The following is a 16,185-nucleotide window of genomic DNA, read 5'->3' on the forward strand; positions in this document are numbered from 1 at the left end:
TTCTCCAAGCCAGGCTTCAACAGTACAAGAACCATGAACTTCCAGATGTTCAAGTTGGATTTAGAAAAGGCAGAGACCAGAGATCAAATTGCTGACATCCACTGTAACATTGAAAAAGCAAGAGAGTTCCAGAGAAACACCTACTTCTGCTTTATTGACTATGCCAAAGCCTTTGACTGTGTAGACCACAACAAACTGGAAAATTTTTAAAGAGATGGGAATACCAGACCACCTGACCTGCCTCTTGAGAAATCTGTATGCAGGTCAAGAAGCAATAATTATAACTGAACATGGAACAACAGACTGGTTCCAAATTGGGAAAGAAGTTCGTCAAGGCTGTATATTGTCACCCTTCTTATTTAACTTGCATGCAGAGTACTTCATGTGAAATGCCAGGCTGGATGAAGGACAAGCTGGAATCAAGATTGCTGGGAGAAATATCAATAACCTCAGATATTAGATGACACCACCCTTATGGCAGAAAGTGAAGAAGAACTAAAGAGCCTCTTGATGAAAGTGAAAGAGGAGAGTGAAAAGGTTGGCTTAAAACTCAACATTCAGAAAACTAAGATCATGGCATCTGGTTCCATTGCTTCCTGGCAAATAAATGGGAAAACAATAGAAACAGTGACAGACTTTATTTTCTTGGGCTCCACAAGCACTGCAGATGGTGACTGTAGCCATGAAATTAAAAGACGCTTGCTCCTTGGAAGAAAAGCTATGACCAATCTAGACAGCATATTAAAAAAGCAGAGACATTACTTAGCCAACAAAGGTCTGTCTAGTCAAGGCTATGGTTTTTCCAGTAGTCATGTACGGATGTGAGAGTTGGACTCTAAAGAAAGCTGAGCACTGAAGAACTGATGCTTTTGAACTGTGATGTTGGAGAAGACTCTTGAGAGTCGCTTGGACTGCAAGGAGATCCAACCAGTCCATCCTAAAGGAAATCAGTCCTGAATATTCATTAGGAGGATTGATGCTGAAGCTGAAACTCCGATACTTTGGCCATCTGATGCAAAGAACTGACTCACTGGAAAAGACCCTGATGCTGGGAAAGGTTGGAGGTGGGAGGAGAAGGGGACAACAGAGAATGAGATGGTTGGATGGCATCACCGACTCAGTGGACATGAGTTTGAGTAAGATCTGGGAGTTGGTGATAGACAGGGAAGCCTGGCGTGCTGCAGTCCATGGGGGCTCAAAGAGTTGGACACAACTGAGCTACTGAACTGAAATAAGTTTACAAATTTAGTTCTATGATCCATTTTGATTATTTTAATTCCTGTGTGATATAAAAGTTAAAGTTCTTTTCTCCCCTTTTCTCCCTGGAGGTCTGGTCATTACAGCGCCATTTATTGCAAGGTTTTCATTTTCCATTGAATTACATGAGCATTTTTGCTAAGTATCAGTTGATCAATATATGTGTTAACTGATTTTTGAACTCTTGGTTCTGTTTTACTCATCTATGTGTGTGCTAAGTCACTTCAGTGGTGTCTGACTCTTTGTGACCCCATGGACTCTTCTGTGATCCCCAGGCTCTTCTGTCCCTGGGGATTCTCTAGGCAAAAATACTGGAGGGGGTTGCCATGTCCTCCTCCAAGAGATCTTCCCAACCCAGGGATCAAACCCATGTCTCCTGTATTACAGGTGGATTCTTTACGGTCTGAGCCACCAGGGAAGCCTAGAATAAGTCTTGAAATTAGGTAGTTTAAGTCTCTAAATCTGTTTTTCTTTTAAAAATTGTAATAAATAATTGAGGTTCATATAAACTTCACATAAGTTTTAGTATCAGCATGAAATTTTCTAACAACAACAACAAAAACTTCTGGGGCTTGTTAAAGAAATGTTTTAGTTTGGAGTACTTTTGTATTTATAGGAAGTTATAGATAAATAGTACAGTGAGGTTTCCTTATACACCTTACCAAGTTTCTCATGATGTTACTATGATGAATTTGTCAAAACTAAGAAATCAGTATTGTCAAATTCCTGTACATTAATCTGAACTCCATACTTTATTTGGATTTCATTAGTTTTCCATGAAGGTCCTTATTCTGTTCCAGGATCCAATCCAGAACACACTGCATTCCTTTTTTTTTTTTTTTTTTAATCATGTCTCCTTAGTCTCCTCTTATCTGTGATGATTTATTAGTCTTTTCTTACTTTTTATAACAGTTTTGCAGAGCATTGGTTAGGGTTTCTGTTAGAATGTCAGTCAGTTCACGTGTGTCTGATTAGACTGGAATTATTTCGGGGGTGGTGGAGAAGGATAACACAGAGGTGAGTGTCCTTCTCATTGCTGCTGCTAAATCTTTTCAGTCGTGTCCGACTCTGTGCGACCCCATAGACAGCAGCCCACCAGGCTCCCTCGTCCCTGGGATTCTCCAGGCAAGAACACTGGAGTGGGTTACCATTTCCTTCTCCAATGCATGAAAGTGAAAAGTGAAAGTGAAGTCATTCAGTTGTGTCCGACTCAGCGACCCCATGGACTGCAGCCCACCAGGCTTCTCCACCCATGGGATTTTCCAGGCAAGAGTACTGGAGTGGGGTGCCATTGCCTTCTCCGTCCTTCTCATTATATCAGAGTAAATACCATCCACATGTCTGATCATTGGTATGTTAACCTGATCCCTTGGTTATGGTGTTACAGTTTACCCTTGTACAACACTGGAGTTATGGGCATAACCTTCCCCACAGTTGAAAATCCAAGTATAATTTATAGTCTACCCTTTGTGTTTGTGGCTCGTCTGTATCCATGAATGTGAATCTATGGATGATTCAACCAACCAGGAATCATGTGGCGCCATATATATATATATATATATATATATATATATATATATATATATATATATGTAAAACTTGGCTAGCGTGCGACCTGTATGCTAGTCAGTACATTCTTTGGCATCACCCTTCTTTGTGATTGGAATGAAAACTGACTTTTCTCAGTCCTATGGCCACTGCTGAGTTTTCCAAATTTACTAGCATATTGAGTGCAGCACTTCAACAGCATCATCTTTTGGGATTTGAAGTAGCTCAGCTAGAATTCCTTCACCTCCTCTAGCTTTGTTTGTAATGATGCTTCCTAAGGCCCACTTGACTTCGCACTCCAGAATGTCTGGTTCTGAGTTCAGTTCAGTCGCTCAGTCGTGTCCAACTCTTTGTGACCCCATGAATCGCAGCAAGCCAGGCCTCCCTGTCCATCACCAACTCCCGGAGTTCACTCAAACTCACGTCCATCGAATCGGTGATGCCATCCAGCCATCTCATCCTCTGTCGTCCCCTTTTTCCTCCTACCCTCAATCCCTCCTAGCATCAGAGTCTTTTCTAGTGAGTAAACTCTTTGCATGAGGTGGCCAAAGTACTGGAGTTTCAGCTTTAGCATCATTCCTTCCAATGAACACCCAGGGCTGATCTCCTTCAGAATGGACTGGCTGGATCTCCTTGCAGTCCAAGGGACTCTCAGGAGTCTTCTCTTTTAGGTCAGTGATTACAGCATCATGGTTATCTGCACCATTAAGATGTTTTTTGGTACAATTCTTTATGTATTCTTGTGACCTCTTCTTAATAGTTTCTTCTTCTGTTAGGTCCATACAGTTTCTGTCCTTTATTGAGCCCATCTTTGCATGAAATGTTTCCTTGGTATCTCTCATTTTCTTGAAGAGATCTCTAGTCTTTCCCATTCTATTTTTTTCCTCTATTTCCTTGGATTTTTCACTAAAGAAGGACTTCTTGTCTCTCCTTGCCCTTCTTTGGAACTCTGAATTCAGCTGGGCATATCTTTCCCTTTCTCCCTTGCCTTTCATTTCCCTTCTTTCTTCAGCTATTTGTGAAGCCTCCTCAGATAACCACTTTGCCTTCTTGCATTTAATTTTCTTGGGGATGATTTTAGTCACTGCCTGCTGTGCAATGTTACAAACCTCCATCCATAGTTCCCCAGGCTTCTGTCTACCAGATCTAATCCCTCAAATATATTCATCACTTCCACTGTCTAATCACAAGTTATTTGACTTATAATATTGTAAATCAATTATATTTCAATAAATATAAATACATAGATGAGGGGAAATGACATGAATATATAATTCTTAAGAAAAGGTGTAAAGTGGCCCTTAAATGTACAGAGATGTTCAACTTCACTCATAATAAGAGAAATACAGATTGAAGCTATACCAAGGTACAATTACTCACCAGTTGACAAAAGTTCAAAAGCTTGAGTTAAAAATCCAATCTTCTTGTCTAGGCTGTGAGTAAACAGACAGTTTCATATATTGTTAGTATCCAGGCAAACAGTACCACCCTTACAGGTGGTAATTGGGGCAGGAAGACTGGAAAGTGACCCCCACCTGCTGGTGCTCATGTCTTTTTAATTCCTTACTTTTGAGTGTGCCTGGGACCTATGACTTGCTTCTAACCAACAGGTGTCACTCCTGTAATGATGGTACGTTATGAGGGGCTCCACTTAGAGCCTACTTGCTCAATTCTGACAACAAAGTAAGTTAATGTGGACGTAGATACTTTTGCAGTCAGGCCTCTGGATGAGAACACAACCTAGCAGACCTCCCGGTTACCGCTTTGTAAGACCCTACTCAGAGAACTGGGCTTCCCAGGTGGCATTGGTGGTAAGGAACCCACCTGTCAATTCAGGAGACATTAAAGATGTGGGTTCAGCCTCTGGGTCAGGAAGATCCTCTGGAGGAGGCCATGGCAACCCACTCCAGTGTTCTTGCCTGGAGACTCCTATGGACAGAGGAGCCTGATGGGCTACAGTCCACAGTGTCACACAGAGTTGAACATGACTGCAGGGACTTAGCATTCATGCACACACACAGATTACTCAGCAAAGCCATGCCCAGACTTCTGGCCTCTAGTGACACTGAAATAATCAATGTGTTTTTTTTCCAAGCACTTAAAAAGTAATTCGTTTTTCCTAAATTATAATGCCAAACCATAGCTATCAAATAGAAAAATAACGTATTATTTGAAAATACTGTAGCCTGAAACAAATCATAATAGTTAAAGAACTGTTAAAATTCCAAACCCTTTGATGTCAGTAGAGTAGCTAACTTTCCTGGATCTTCCCTCCTGTTTCTAGAGATGTTCAAGGCACTTTCACAAAGACTCTTATTTAATTTTCTTAAAAAGAAAAATCTATGAAGTTGAGAATATCAGTATCATTTTGAAAATTAAAATCGAATTAAGAGCAATTAAAGCATTTACCCCGAAGTGCACAGTCCTTTACATGGCACAGCCTGAATTTCAGGCCTAGTTTGTGTGATTCCTTTATTCATGATGTCTTCCAAATTTCTTGTCTGTTTATTTGGTTAGCCAGGAGGAGCTTACCCAGTCTTACATCTTTAATATATTCTCTGGCATACTAGAATTTTGTTTACATACTAAGAATAAACCATGGAAAAAGATCAAAGGTAAATTATAGTGTTTAATAACAAAGTAAGGATCTTCTTCAAAATTAAATTATATTTTCATGGTCACACACCTTCCACCAGATTTTGAGGGTTGCAATGGCCACATACTAAATTACACCTCATGCTTTCATTTTTGTGGGTAAGTACCAAAGACCACCACATGAAAGGAAATACGCATGCAATGCAAGTTTCACATCTCTGTTTTTGGTTAGATTTGCTTTTTAAAAATAACTGGTTTGCTATAGAATAAATCATCTTTGACATTAGCTGCAGAGACTGGATTGAGGAATAATGTTTAGCATGACATTTTCTGTTTATCTTATATCAGGAAGGAATTAATAATAGAATAGCAAAATGATAAATTAGAGATTGAGACATGTTACATGCCTTTTTTCCTACCAGCCAAACATATTGGTATATACCAGGATCTCCAGGTCATGAAAGGAATCAAGTGATGAAATTAAGTTCCAGATGCAGTACTGAATTTCATACACTAGTTGTATATAGCATTGGAAAATTTTATGGAAGATAACTAAGCAGAAATCCTCTTTTCGTCTCCCAATGAAACATTTTTAAAACAGTGAAGAGATCATTCCTGGGTCAAGATTACTGGCCATGATCTTGTCATAATTACCCTGCATAATCTTCCGACAGCATTTGCAATAGTTCTGTCCACAAATGCTCTATCCCATTTCCTTTTGCAAATAGCTGTATCCCATTTCATTTGCAAATAGCTCTGTCCACAAATAACTCTATCCCATTTCCATTATCTTCCCAAAATTGAGCATTTGACAATAAACCGTCCGTTTTGCCTACCTTGATGTGCTCCAGCAGTTGTACATATAGTCTTATATTATGTTCAGTGCGATTCTAAGCATTCTGGGTGATTTATAAAGCTCCTATAGGATGTGTTTCTATCCTTTAAAGAATGTGAAAGCCAGGAAACCAGTGCCTACATAAATGAGACACTTGCTGAACAATCTAGCCATTATAAAACTCAGAACCAAGTACAAAGCCAGACAAAGCCATTGTGGTTCACTAGGGATGGGTGGGTGAGTGCAGAAAGGGTGTAGAGTCTCTTCCTTGAGATCTGGGTTAGAACCAGTGTGGTTCTCAAAGTGTGGTTGCAAGGCCAGCAGTATCAGCACCTGTTGAATTAGAAACTCTGGAGTGGGGTCCACCATCTGCAGTTTATCTAACGCTCCAGATGATTCTGATGCAGCTAGAGTTGGAGAATCTCTGCTATACATTATAAAGAGTAGATGTTTTATTCGTATGATTCTGTATCCTTCTGATTATCACTCTTGACAAGAAGTACAAAGAATAAGAAGAAATTAACTTTTCAAGTAATTGTAGAACTTCATTACTGATATACGTTGTTGATGGTGACTTTTTTTAAAAAATACCTCTTAATCAGAGTAACATATTAAGATGGAGTTAATGATCAAAGTAATAAAAGGGGAGGTCTTTACCAACCAAAGTGGTCATGTAATCCCAGATTAGTTGTTCTCACTGTTGGACAAACCTGTATGCAAGACAAGAAGCTACAGTTAGAACCGGACATGAAACAATGGACTGGTTCAAAATTGGGAAAGGAGTAAGTCAAGGCTATATGTTGTCACCCTGCTTATTTAACTTATTTGCAGAGCACATCATGCAAAATGCTAGGCTAGATGAATCATAAGCTGGAATCAAGATTGCTGGGAGAAATATCAATAACCTCAGATATGCAGATGACACCACTGTTATGGGAGAAGATGAACCAAACAGCCTTTTGATGAAGGTGAAAGAAGAGAGTGAAAAGCTGTCTTAAAACTTAACATTCAAAAAACTAAGATCATGGCATCTGATCCCATCACTTCATGGCAAATAAGTGGAGAAAAAGTGTAAACAGTGACAGATTTTATTTTCTTGGGCTCCAAAATCACTGCGGATGGTAACTGCAGCCAGGAAATTAAAAGACACTTGCTCCTTGGAAGAAAAGCGCTAAAAAGCAGAGATGGTACTTTGCCAACAAAGGTCCATCTAGTCAAATCTATGGTTTTTCCAGCAGTCATGTAAGGATGCAAGAGTTGGATTATAAAGATGGTTGAGCACTGAGGAATTCATGCTTTTGAACTGTGGTGCTGGAGAAGACTCTTGAGTGTCTCTTTGACTGCAAGGAGATCAAACCAGTTAATTCTAAAGGAAATCAATCCTGAATATTCATTAGAAGGACTGATGCTGAAGCTGAAGCTCCAATACTTTGGCCACCTGATGGGAAGAGCCTGCTCTTTGAAAAAGATCCTGATGCTGGGAAAGATTGAAGGCAGGAGGAGCGGGGATGACAGAGGACGAGATGATTGAATGGCATCACTGACTCAGTGAATATGCTGTTGTTGTTCACGCAGTTATCTCTGACTCTTTGCAACCCCATGGACTGCAGCACACCAGGCTTCCCTGTCCTTCACCATCTCCCAGAGTTTGCTCAGACTCGTGTCCATTGAGTCAGTGATGCCATCCAACCATCTCATTCTCCGTTGTCACCTTCCCCTCCTGCCTTCAATTTTTACCTGCATCAGGGTCTTTTCCATTGAGTTGACTCTTCCTATCAGGTGGCCAATGTATTGGAGTTTCAGCTTCTCTGGGAGATGGTGAACTACAGGGAAACCTGGTGTAGTACAGTCCATGGGGTTGCAAAAAGTTGGACATGACTGAGCAACTGAACAACAACTGATGGACAACTCTCCTGCCCCCTTTAATTCATATACAGATGATCTAAACTACGGATTTGCTTCAGTATGACAATCACATATGATAATACCTGGAAGTGGTGGAAGTTAAGTTACCTAATGACTCAAAAGTCTGCCATGGTTCTTAAATCATCAGAATTAGCTGTTCACATAAATTGCTGGGCCCCACCATCCAGAATTTCTGACTCAGTGGGTTTGTAGCAGGGCCTGAAATTTTGCATTTTGGAGAAGTTCCCCAGTGCTATGAAGCTGATCTGGCTTGAGTAGGGACCAACCTTGAGAACCACTGACATGAGTGGTTCCTCCTGACATGATCATATTGGGTCCTGATGCTCAACTTTTACAAAATCAATACTCACAAATGTTGGTGGAGAGGAAAGTCATGTTTAATCAGAATGCCAGCTCTCTAGGGAGAAGGTGAACTTGTGTCTCCCAAAAACATCTCCGAAGATTCTGCTCAGCCATGTTGATGTATGGCAAAACCAATACAGAATTGTAAAATAAAGTAAAAAAAAAAAAAAAAGAAGAAGAAGTAGGAAGTAATATCAGTTAATCATTGGGATGGGGGTCAGAGTCCTTGCTATCCCCTCTGCATGCCAGCTTGAGTGCAGGCTTGTTGACTCCTCATAATCTTTCTTTATATCTTGTCTGGTTCCCACAGTTTGTTTGGAAGGTTACTGAACCAGAAACTGGGGAAGGTATCTGATCATCTGTCAAATGCTTATTCTTCACTTCTATTATACTTCTTTCATCTCCAGAAAGACTCAAAAAGTTAGGCAAAATATTGTGTGATCCAAAGATCTGAAAAGTGTGTCAGAACTGGAGATAAGTAGAACACAGAGTTCCTGGTTTAAGGTTAGCATCAAGACAAAGGGACATCTTGCTGAGAGCTCTTTCCTGCAAAGAGCTTTTTCCTGCCCAAAGCTGCAGTACTGATCCTTGTCAGTACTTGCCGTAGTTATTTTCGTCCTTGTCAGTACTTGCCTTGTGTCAGAACTTGCCATAGTTATTTTCTCTAATTTTTCAGGCTTTTGAACTTGTAGCTTTTGTGAATCTCACAGCCATTTTTGTTTCTCTTTGGTATTTTTATAAACTTTTCTGTAGAACTGTTGGGTCAGTAGGACCTCCCTGACCTCTAGTTTGGTTAATTTACAGGAAAACATTATCTTTTGCCCCCTTCTATTCTCAACTGTCATCTAGTGTTTGTAAATAAAACTGGAACAGATGAAATATTTGGCTTTAGTTGGTATTTCACTGTGCTAATGAAATGCAAGAATTCATAAAAGTGGCAGAAGCAGTGTTTATATAATGTGATATGGTTGGATTTTTTTCTAAGGGTGATTGTTTTAGCCAAGTGTTATTGGTTCTTCTTTCTGTGGTTCATTTTTTACAATCTGGGGAGTTCATTAGGATATGGAACTATGGAAAATGGTGTTGACACGTGCTTTAATACATGTATTCTGAGACTTCCCCCCCCACCCAACCTTTTATACTTACCTGGACTGAGATATGTGAGTTATTTACAAGAAAAATATTTTCATTTTGGTTTTACTTTCTCTTTTGCTTTCATGTCCAGTGAAATGCACTCTCTGGTACAATTCACGTGTGGCATAATTGTTTGCAGAGAACTTCGCTTGTTAAGATATAATACTTTCCCAAACAGACATACAACCTCATGGCTCTTTATGACCAATAGGTTTTAAGAAGCCTAAAACATCTATTTCAAGGGACTTTTCCCAACTGCCCTATATTTTTGTCCAGACAGTTTTATGGCCATATTGATCTGTAGATATTATACCTTTTAGGATTAAATTCAGCTAATACTTATTTTTTGGTAAGCATGTCATGATATGTTTTTACATGCTAGCAATGGATTCATTTGGGAAAAACTTATAGCATTCCAGAAAGTGGATGTAAAATAAGGTGCATAAATAATTTAGCAGAATAATTTAAAGATATATAACTGAAAACTATTACAATTTAAACAGCTACCTAAAATACACATTTATATGTTTATTTTAAACTAATACCAGATTAAAGTGCTGAATAATTTCAAGTAATAACCTATAGAAACTACATTCTTAATGAAAGCTTTGTTTTGATTTTAAAATGCAACTCTTGAGAGGTAAGGTCACATATCCAACAGGGTGATCAATTTCAAAGTAAAAGTAAAACTATGAAAAAGACTGATGTAAATATAAGTCACATGTACTTTGAAGACAGAGTCATCCTGTTCTCATAAGAATGAGTATACAGGTATCCCAGTTATCTTATAACTACTCAGTTATCTTCTGTCATGTATAGGTTTGATGTTTATACAGTCACCTTATGGATTTCAGAATGAGTTATTTGATGTCAGGAAAAGTTGACATCAATAGTCAAGACAACAAGGACCTATTGTATAGCACAAGGATCTATATTCAATATCTTGTAATAAACTATAATGGAAAAAACCTCAAAAGCTATATGTATATATACATATACATATATATATATATATATATATATGCCTGCATATGTACGTGTGACTGAATCACTTTGCTGTACACCTGAAACTAATATAGCATTGTAAATTAACTATACTTGAAATTTTTTAAAATGAGGAAAGAAATCCAGAGGTAATTTTAATTGTTTGTCTCAATGTACTTTAGTATATATATGCTGTGTGCTTAGCTTCTCAGTCATGTCCAACTCTTGGCAACCCTGGGGACTGTAGCCCGCCAGTCTACTCTGTCCATGGGGATTCTCCAGGCCAGAATACTGGAGTGGGTTGTCATGCCCTCTTCCAGAGGATCTTCCCAACCCAGGGATCGAACCCAGGTCTTCCACATTGCAGGCAGATTCTTTACCAACGGAGCAGCCCCTGGGGAAGCAGGCAATGTTGCATATATGTAATGTTGCATATTACTATTTTAGTGAGCATACCCGCAAATGGCATTCTCTGTTTCTTTTTATCATTAAAAGGGAGAAGCAGGACCTCCAGGTGCTCCGGGGCAGGATGGATCTCGAGGAGAACCTGTGAGTACCTTCTGGATTCAGTTCTAAAGGATGACATTCTTCATCCGTCATGAAATCCTTTCACTATTTAAGTTCTCCTCTTCTCCTCCCAGATGTGTACGAACTGTGGAATGCTGTAAAGTATTAAAATAGTCAACCTTCTTTTACAAACTGGGTAAGGTTTTGCTAACAGGAAATTTATGTGCTGAATGAATCTATCACAAAAATGACAAGCAGGTGCTTGACATGACAAGGAATCATGGCAGTGGATAGTGAAGGTATTTAGGTTTAACCTCTCCTCCTAAACCAGGGAATAGAAAGCTGGGAGTTACAGAGTGGGACTTCATCCCCTCCTCTGCCCCGTGCCATCAATTCAGAGAAGGCAAGGAAAGATCACTTAATCCTTTTTCTCTAACTCCTCTGTCCTTCCTGCTGACTGGTGGGAAGCAAGGTTTGCTGCACCAGGAGATGTACTCTGTTGGGAAAGCAATTAGAAGATTAAATATCTAAAGTTTGCCCATGTTGTCTGGATATAATTCTTCTGGTCTGTATTCTCTTCCAATTAAGAATGTACATCAGTATGTTTTTCTGTTATTTTGCCAGTCACTGAAACTTTGGTTTTTAGAAATATATCCCACGAAGATTGATCTTTGCCAAAGATCAGATATTTTTGTGTGTGTGTGAAAAAGCTTTGAAAAACAGGGGGAAAAATTGTATTAGGTTTTGTGATGCGAAGAAATGAAGACTCCTCTGTTGTGTGTGATGCTGGTTTTAAGTATTTGTGATGAAGATTTTTGGACCCACTAAAAGGAATGTGTTCACTTTCTTTGTTCTATAAATGTGGCAGCCAAGAAAATTAGTAGTGCTTAAGTAGGAAGGACAGAGAGCTTATATAAACTCTTTAAAGCTAATTAAACACAGCTTGTAGAAGCAGGATGGTGATTCATCCCTACAAACATTGATAAATGTGAGCACTAACTCTTGGAATTAAAATTGAGGATAAAGGATGTATTTGACTGGGAAATGATGATATTGCTTTAAAATACAACTGCATGCACAGGCCTGTTCTTTGAAACTTAAAGGCTGGTACTGATCAATCCTAAGAGTACTTTATTTATTTATTTATTTATTTTTAAATTTATTTATTTTAATTGGAGGCTATTTACTTTATAATATTGTATTGGTTTTGCCATACATTGACACGAATCTGCCACGGGTGTACGTGTGTTCCCCATCCTGAACCCCCCTCCCACCTCCTTCCCCATCCCATCCCTCTGGGTCATCCCAGTGCACCAGCCCCAAGCACCCTGTATCATGCATTGAACCTGGACTGGTGATTCATTTCACATAAGAGTACTTTAGTCCTAAGGGCAATTTACTTTCTGAGTGGCAAATGATTCTCAGTTAACTTCAATCCAGGTAACAAACTCAGTTCTACCACTTGCTGGATTTATTAGCATTGGTTTCAACTGTATATCACTGTGTTTAAGAATTATAATCTTTTAGTCATTCATTCAGTAAGCATCTACTGTCTGCTTTGTGCCAGACATTATATTAATTGAGGAGAAAATGAAGATGAATTTGTCATGGTCATGCCCTCAAGGAGTCAGATGTACCAACAGACAAAAACATTGTATAAACTGTTCTGGAGTGAGACACGAGGTGGGGATGGAGGAGGCTTGCAAAGTTGGCAGAGACGTATATGATGCTAAATAGGACATCATTGAAAAGGATACATTCTTATTTTAATAACCATTTATTGAGATATGATTCACATACTACTGTATAAAATTTATCTATTTAAAGAGTAAACAAGATGCTCTCTTGGCCAAATTCTGGAAGAGGAATAAGAGCTGTCTAGTTGTTTGACCTCCTAAGGCAGCAACCTGTAACATTTTCCAAAACACGAGAAAACTGACATCAGTTGACCGCTTAGAACAGACGGAGGGGATGGGATAGAACTAATGAATGAGGGGCAGAGGTCAAATCAAAACGTGTCTTGTATGTCTGTGCTATTTGGACTTGAATCTGAGAGTTGTCAGCGTCATTCAAGTGTTCTAAGGAGGGAAGCAAGGTGTTCAGTGACATTTTAGGAATGTCACTCCCACAGCAGAATGAGAATGGGAGGTGGAGGGCAGAGCATGGCAGGAGGCCACCTGAGCCCAACAGCCCCACCTCCCTCTGAAGCAGGGTCATTCAGAGTTGGGAAGGGGAGAGGGCGTCTAATTTGAAATGAACTAAGAAAGCAACAACAATGCCCAGAGGTCAATTGGATGTGAGCAATAGGAAAAAGGATGTCTCTCAAAGTCTTACCCCACATATGGAGGCACAGGAAGACCAAGCAGTGAACAGGCACTAGAGTCAAGAAGGATTTATTTCAGCTGGGGAGGTGATCCTGTGATATTTTCAAATGGGACAGTAGCAAAGTCATTTAAAGAAGAGCCCCATGATTTGCATAATTAGCATAGATATAGAAAATGGGCACTAATGTAGTTCCAATAAGAAAAAGTAGGTCAATTCAAGACAGTTTAAGAAGAATTTCTATGAATCTACTAGGTAGATTTCAAGAATTTCTAAGAATCTACTAGGTATAGTAGATTGAAAAGTGTTCCCAGCCAGGGTATCAGATCTTAATAACTAAAACATGTAAATGTTATTGTATCTGAAAACAGGGTCTTTGCAGGTGTGATTAAATTAAGGATCTTTAATGTGGGCTATCCTGGCTTGCCTGAAGGGAAGCAGATCTAATCAGTCAAGAGCAGAACTGAAGTTTCTGAAGGGAGACAGTGATATTGGAGTGATGGGGCTGCAAACCAAGGGATGCTGGCAAGAAGGCAGAAAAGGCAAGGGATGGATTCTCCCCTGGAGCCTCTGGGGGAGTGCAGACTTCCAGCCTCTAGAGCTGTGCGAAAATAGCATTCTGTTGCTTTAAGCTACCAAGTTTGTGGTAAATTTTTACAGCAGTCATGGGAGATGAGTACAGTAGTCCAATCTTTAACCATCATTTATGTAACAAATCTATGTAAAAAGCCTGTAGTGATACACACCAAACTCTTCATAGCACATGTATTGATTAAAAACATTTGGGTTCAAAGCAAGTAGATAAACAGGTTTAAACGACAGTTTGGTTAAAAGTGAAGCTCTTCAATCATTAGAATTTTCTGATTCACGAATTTTGTTAACCTCTCATGTTTTGGTCCACTGGAGAAGGACATGGCAAACCACTTCAGTATTCTTGCCTTGAGAACCCCATGAACAGTATGCAAAGGCAAAATGATAGGATACTGAAAGAGGAACTCCCCAGGTTGGTAGGTGCCCAGTATGCTACTGGAGATCAGTGGAGAAATAACTCCAGAAAGAATGAAGGGATGGAGCCAAAGCAAAAACAATACCCAGTAGTGGATGTGAACAGTGATAGAAGCAAGGTCTGATGCTGTAAAGAGCAACATTGCATAGCGACCTGGAATGTTAGGTCCATGAATCAAGGCAAATTGGAAGTGGTCAAACAGGAGATGGCAAGAGTGAACGTTGATATTCTGGGAATCAGCAAACTAAAATAGACTGGAATGGGTGAATTTAACTCAGATGACCATTGTATCTACTACTCTGGGCAGGAATCCCTTAGAAGAAAGGGAGTAGCCATCATGGTCAACAAAAGAGTCCAAAATGCAGTACTTGGATGCAATCTCAAAAATGACAGAATGATCTCTGTTCATTTCCAAGGCAAACCATTCAGTATCACAGTAATCCAAGCTTATGCTCCAACCAGTAATGCAGAAGAAGCTGAAGTTGAATGGTTCTATGAAGACCTACAAGACCTTTTAGAACTAACACCCAAAAAAGATGTCCTTTTCATTATAGGGCACTAGAATGCAAAAGTAGGAAGGCAAGAGATTCCTGGAGTAATAGGCAAATTTGGCCTTGGAGTACAGAATGAAGCAGGGCAAAGACTAATAGAGTTTCACCAAGAGAACACACTGGTCATAGCAAACACCCTCTTCCAACAACACAAGAGAAAACTCTGCACATGGACATCACCAGATGGTCAATATTTAAATCAGATTGATTATATTCTTTGCAGCCAAAGATGGAGAAGGTCTATACAGTCAGCAAAAACAAGACCAGGAGCTGACTATGGCTCAGATCACTAACTCATTATTGCCAAATTCAGACTTAAATGGAAGAAAGTAGGGAAAACCACTACACCATTCAGGTATGACCTAAATCAAATCCCTTATGATTATACAGTGGAAGTGAGAAATAGATTTAAGGGACTAGATCTGATAGACAGAGTGCCTGATGAACTATGGATGGAGGTTCATGACATTGTACAGGAGATAGGGATCAAGACCATCCCCAAGAAAAAGAAATGCAAAAAGGCAAAATGGTTGTCTGAGGAGGCCTTACAAATAGCTATGAAAAGATGAGAAGTGAAAAGCAAAGGAAGAAAGGATATATTCCCATTTGAATGCAGAGTTCCTAAGAATAGCAAGGAGAGATAAGAAAGCCTTCCTCGGCAATCAATGCAAAGAAATAGAGGAAAACAACAGAATGGGAAAGACTAGAGGTCTCTTCAAGAAAATTAGAGATGCCAAGGGAACATTTCATGCAAAGATGGGCTCGATAAAGGACAGAAATGGTATGGACCTAATAGAAGCAGAAGATATTAAGAAGAGGTAGCAAGAATAAACAGAAGAACTGTACAGAAAAGATGTTCATGACCCAGATAATCACGATGGTGTGATCACTCACCTAGCCAGACATCTTGGAATGTGAAGTCAAGTGGGCCTTAGAAAGTATCATTATGAACAAAGCTAGTGGAGGTGATGGAATTCCAGTTGAGCTATCTCAAATCCCAAAAGATGATGCTGTGAAAGTGCTGCACTCAATATGCCAGCAAATTTGGAAAACTCAGCAGTGGCCACAGGACTGGAAAAGGTCAGTTTTCATTCCAATCCCAAAGAAAGGCAATGCCAAAGAATGCTCAAACTACCGCACAATTGCACTCATCTCACACTCCAATAAAGTAATGCTCA

The 16,185-nt window shown here is 39.5% G+C and overlaps 1 protein-coding gene across 1 annotated transcript in view; it reads left to right on the forward strand.

Moving 5' to 3' along the window:
- Positions 1–16,185, forward strand: part of COL21A1 (collagen type XXI alpha 1 chain) — a 245,897-nt gene that overhangs the window by 177,429 nt on the left and 52,283 nt on the right. Inside the window, exon 17 of the mRNA XM_068994096.1 lies at positions 11,117–11,170. Coding sequence (XP_068850197.1) covers positions 11,117–11,170 — 54 coding nt within the window. The remainder of the gene's footprint in view (positions 1–11,116; positions 11,171–16,185) is intronic.

The sequence above is a fragment of the Capricornis sumatraensis genome, chromosome 22 (genome assembly GCF_032405125.1).
Source record: "Capricornis sumatraensis isolate serow.1 chromosome 22, serow.2, whole genome shotgun sequence".
NCBI lineage: Eukaryota > Metazoa > Chordata > Mammalia > Artiodactyla > Bovidae > Capricornis > Capricornis sumatraensis.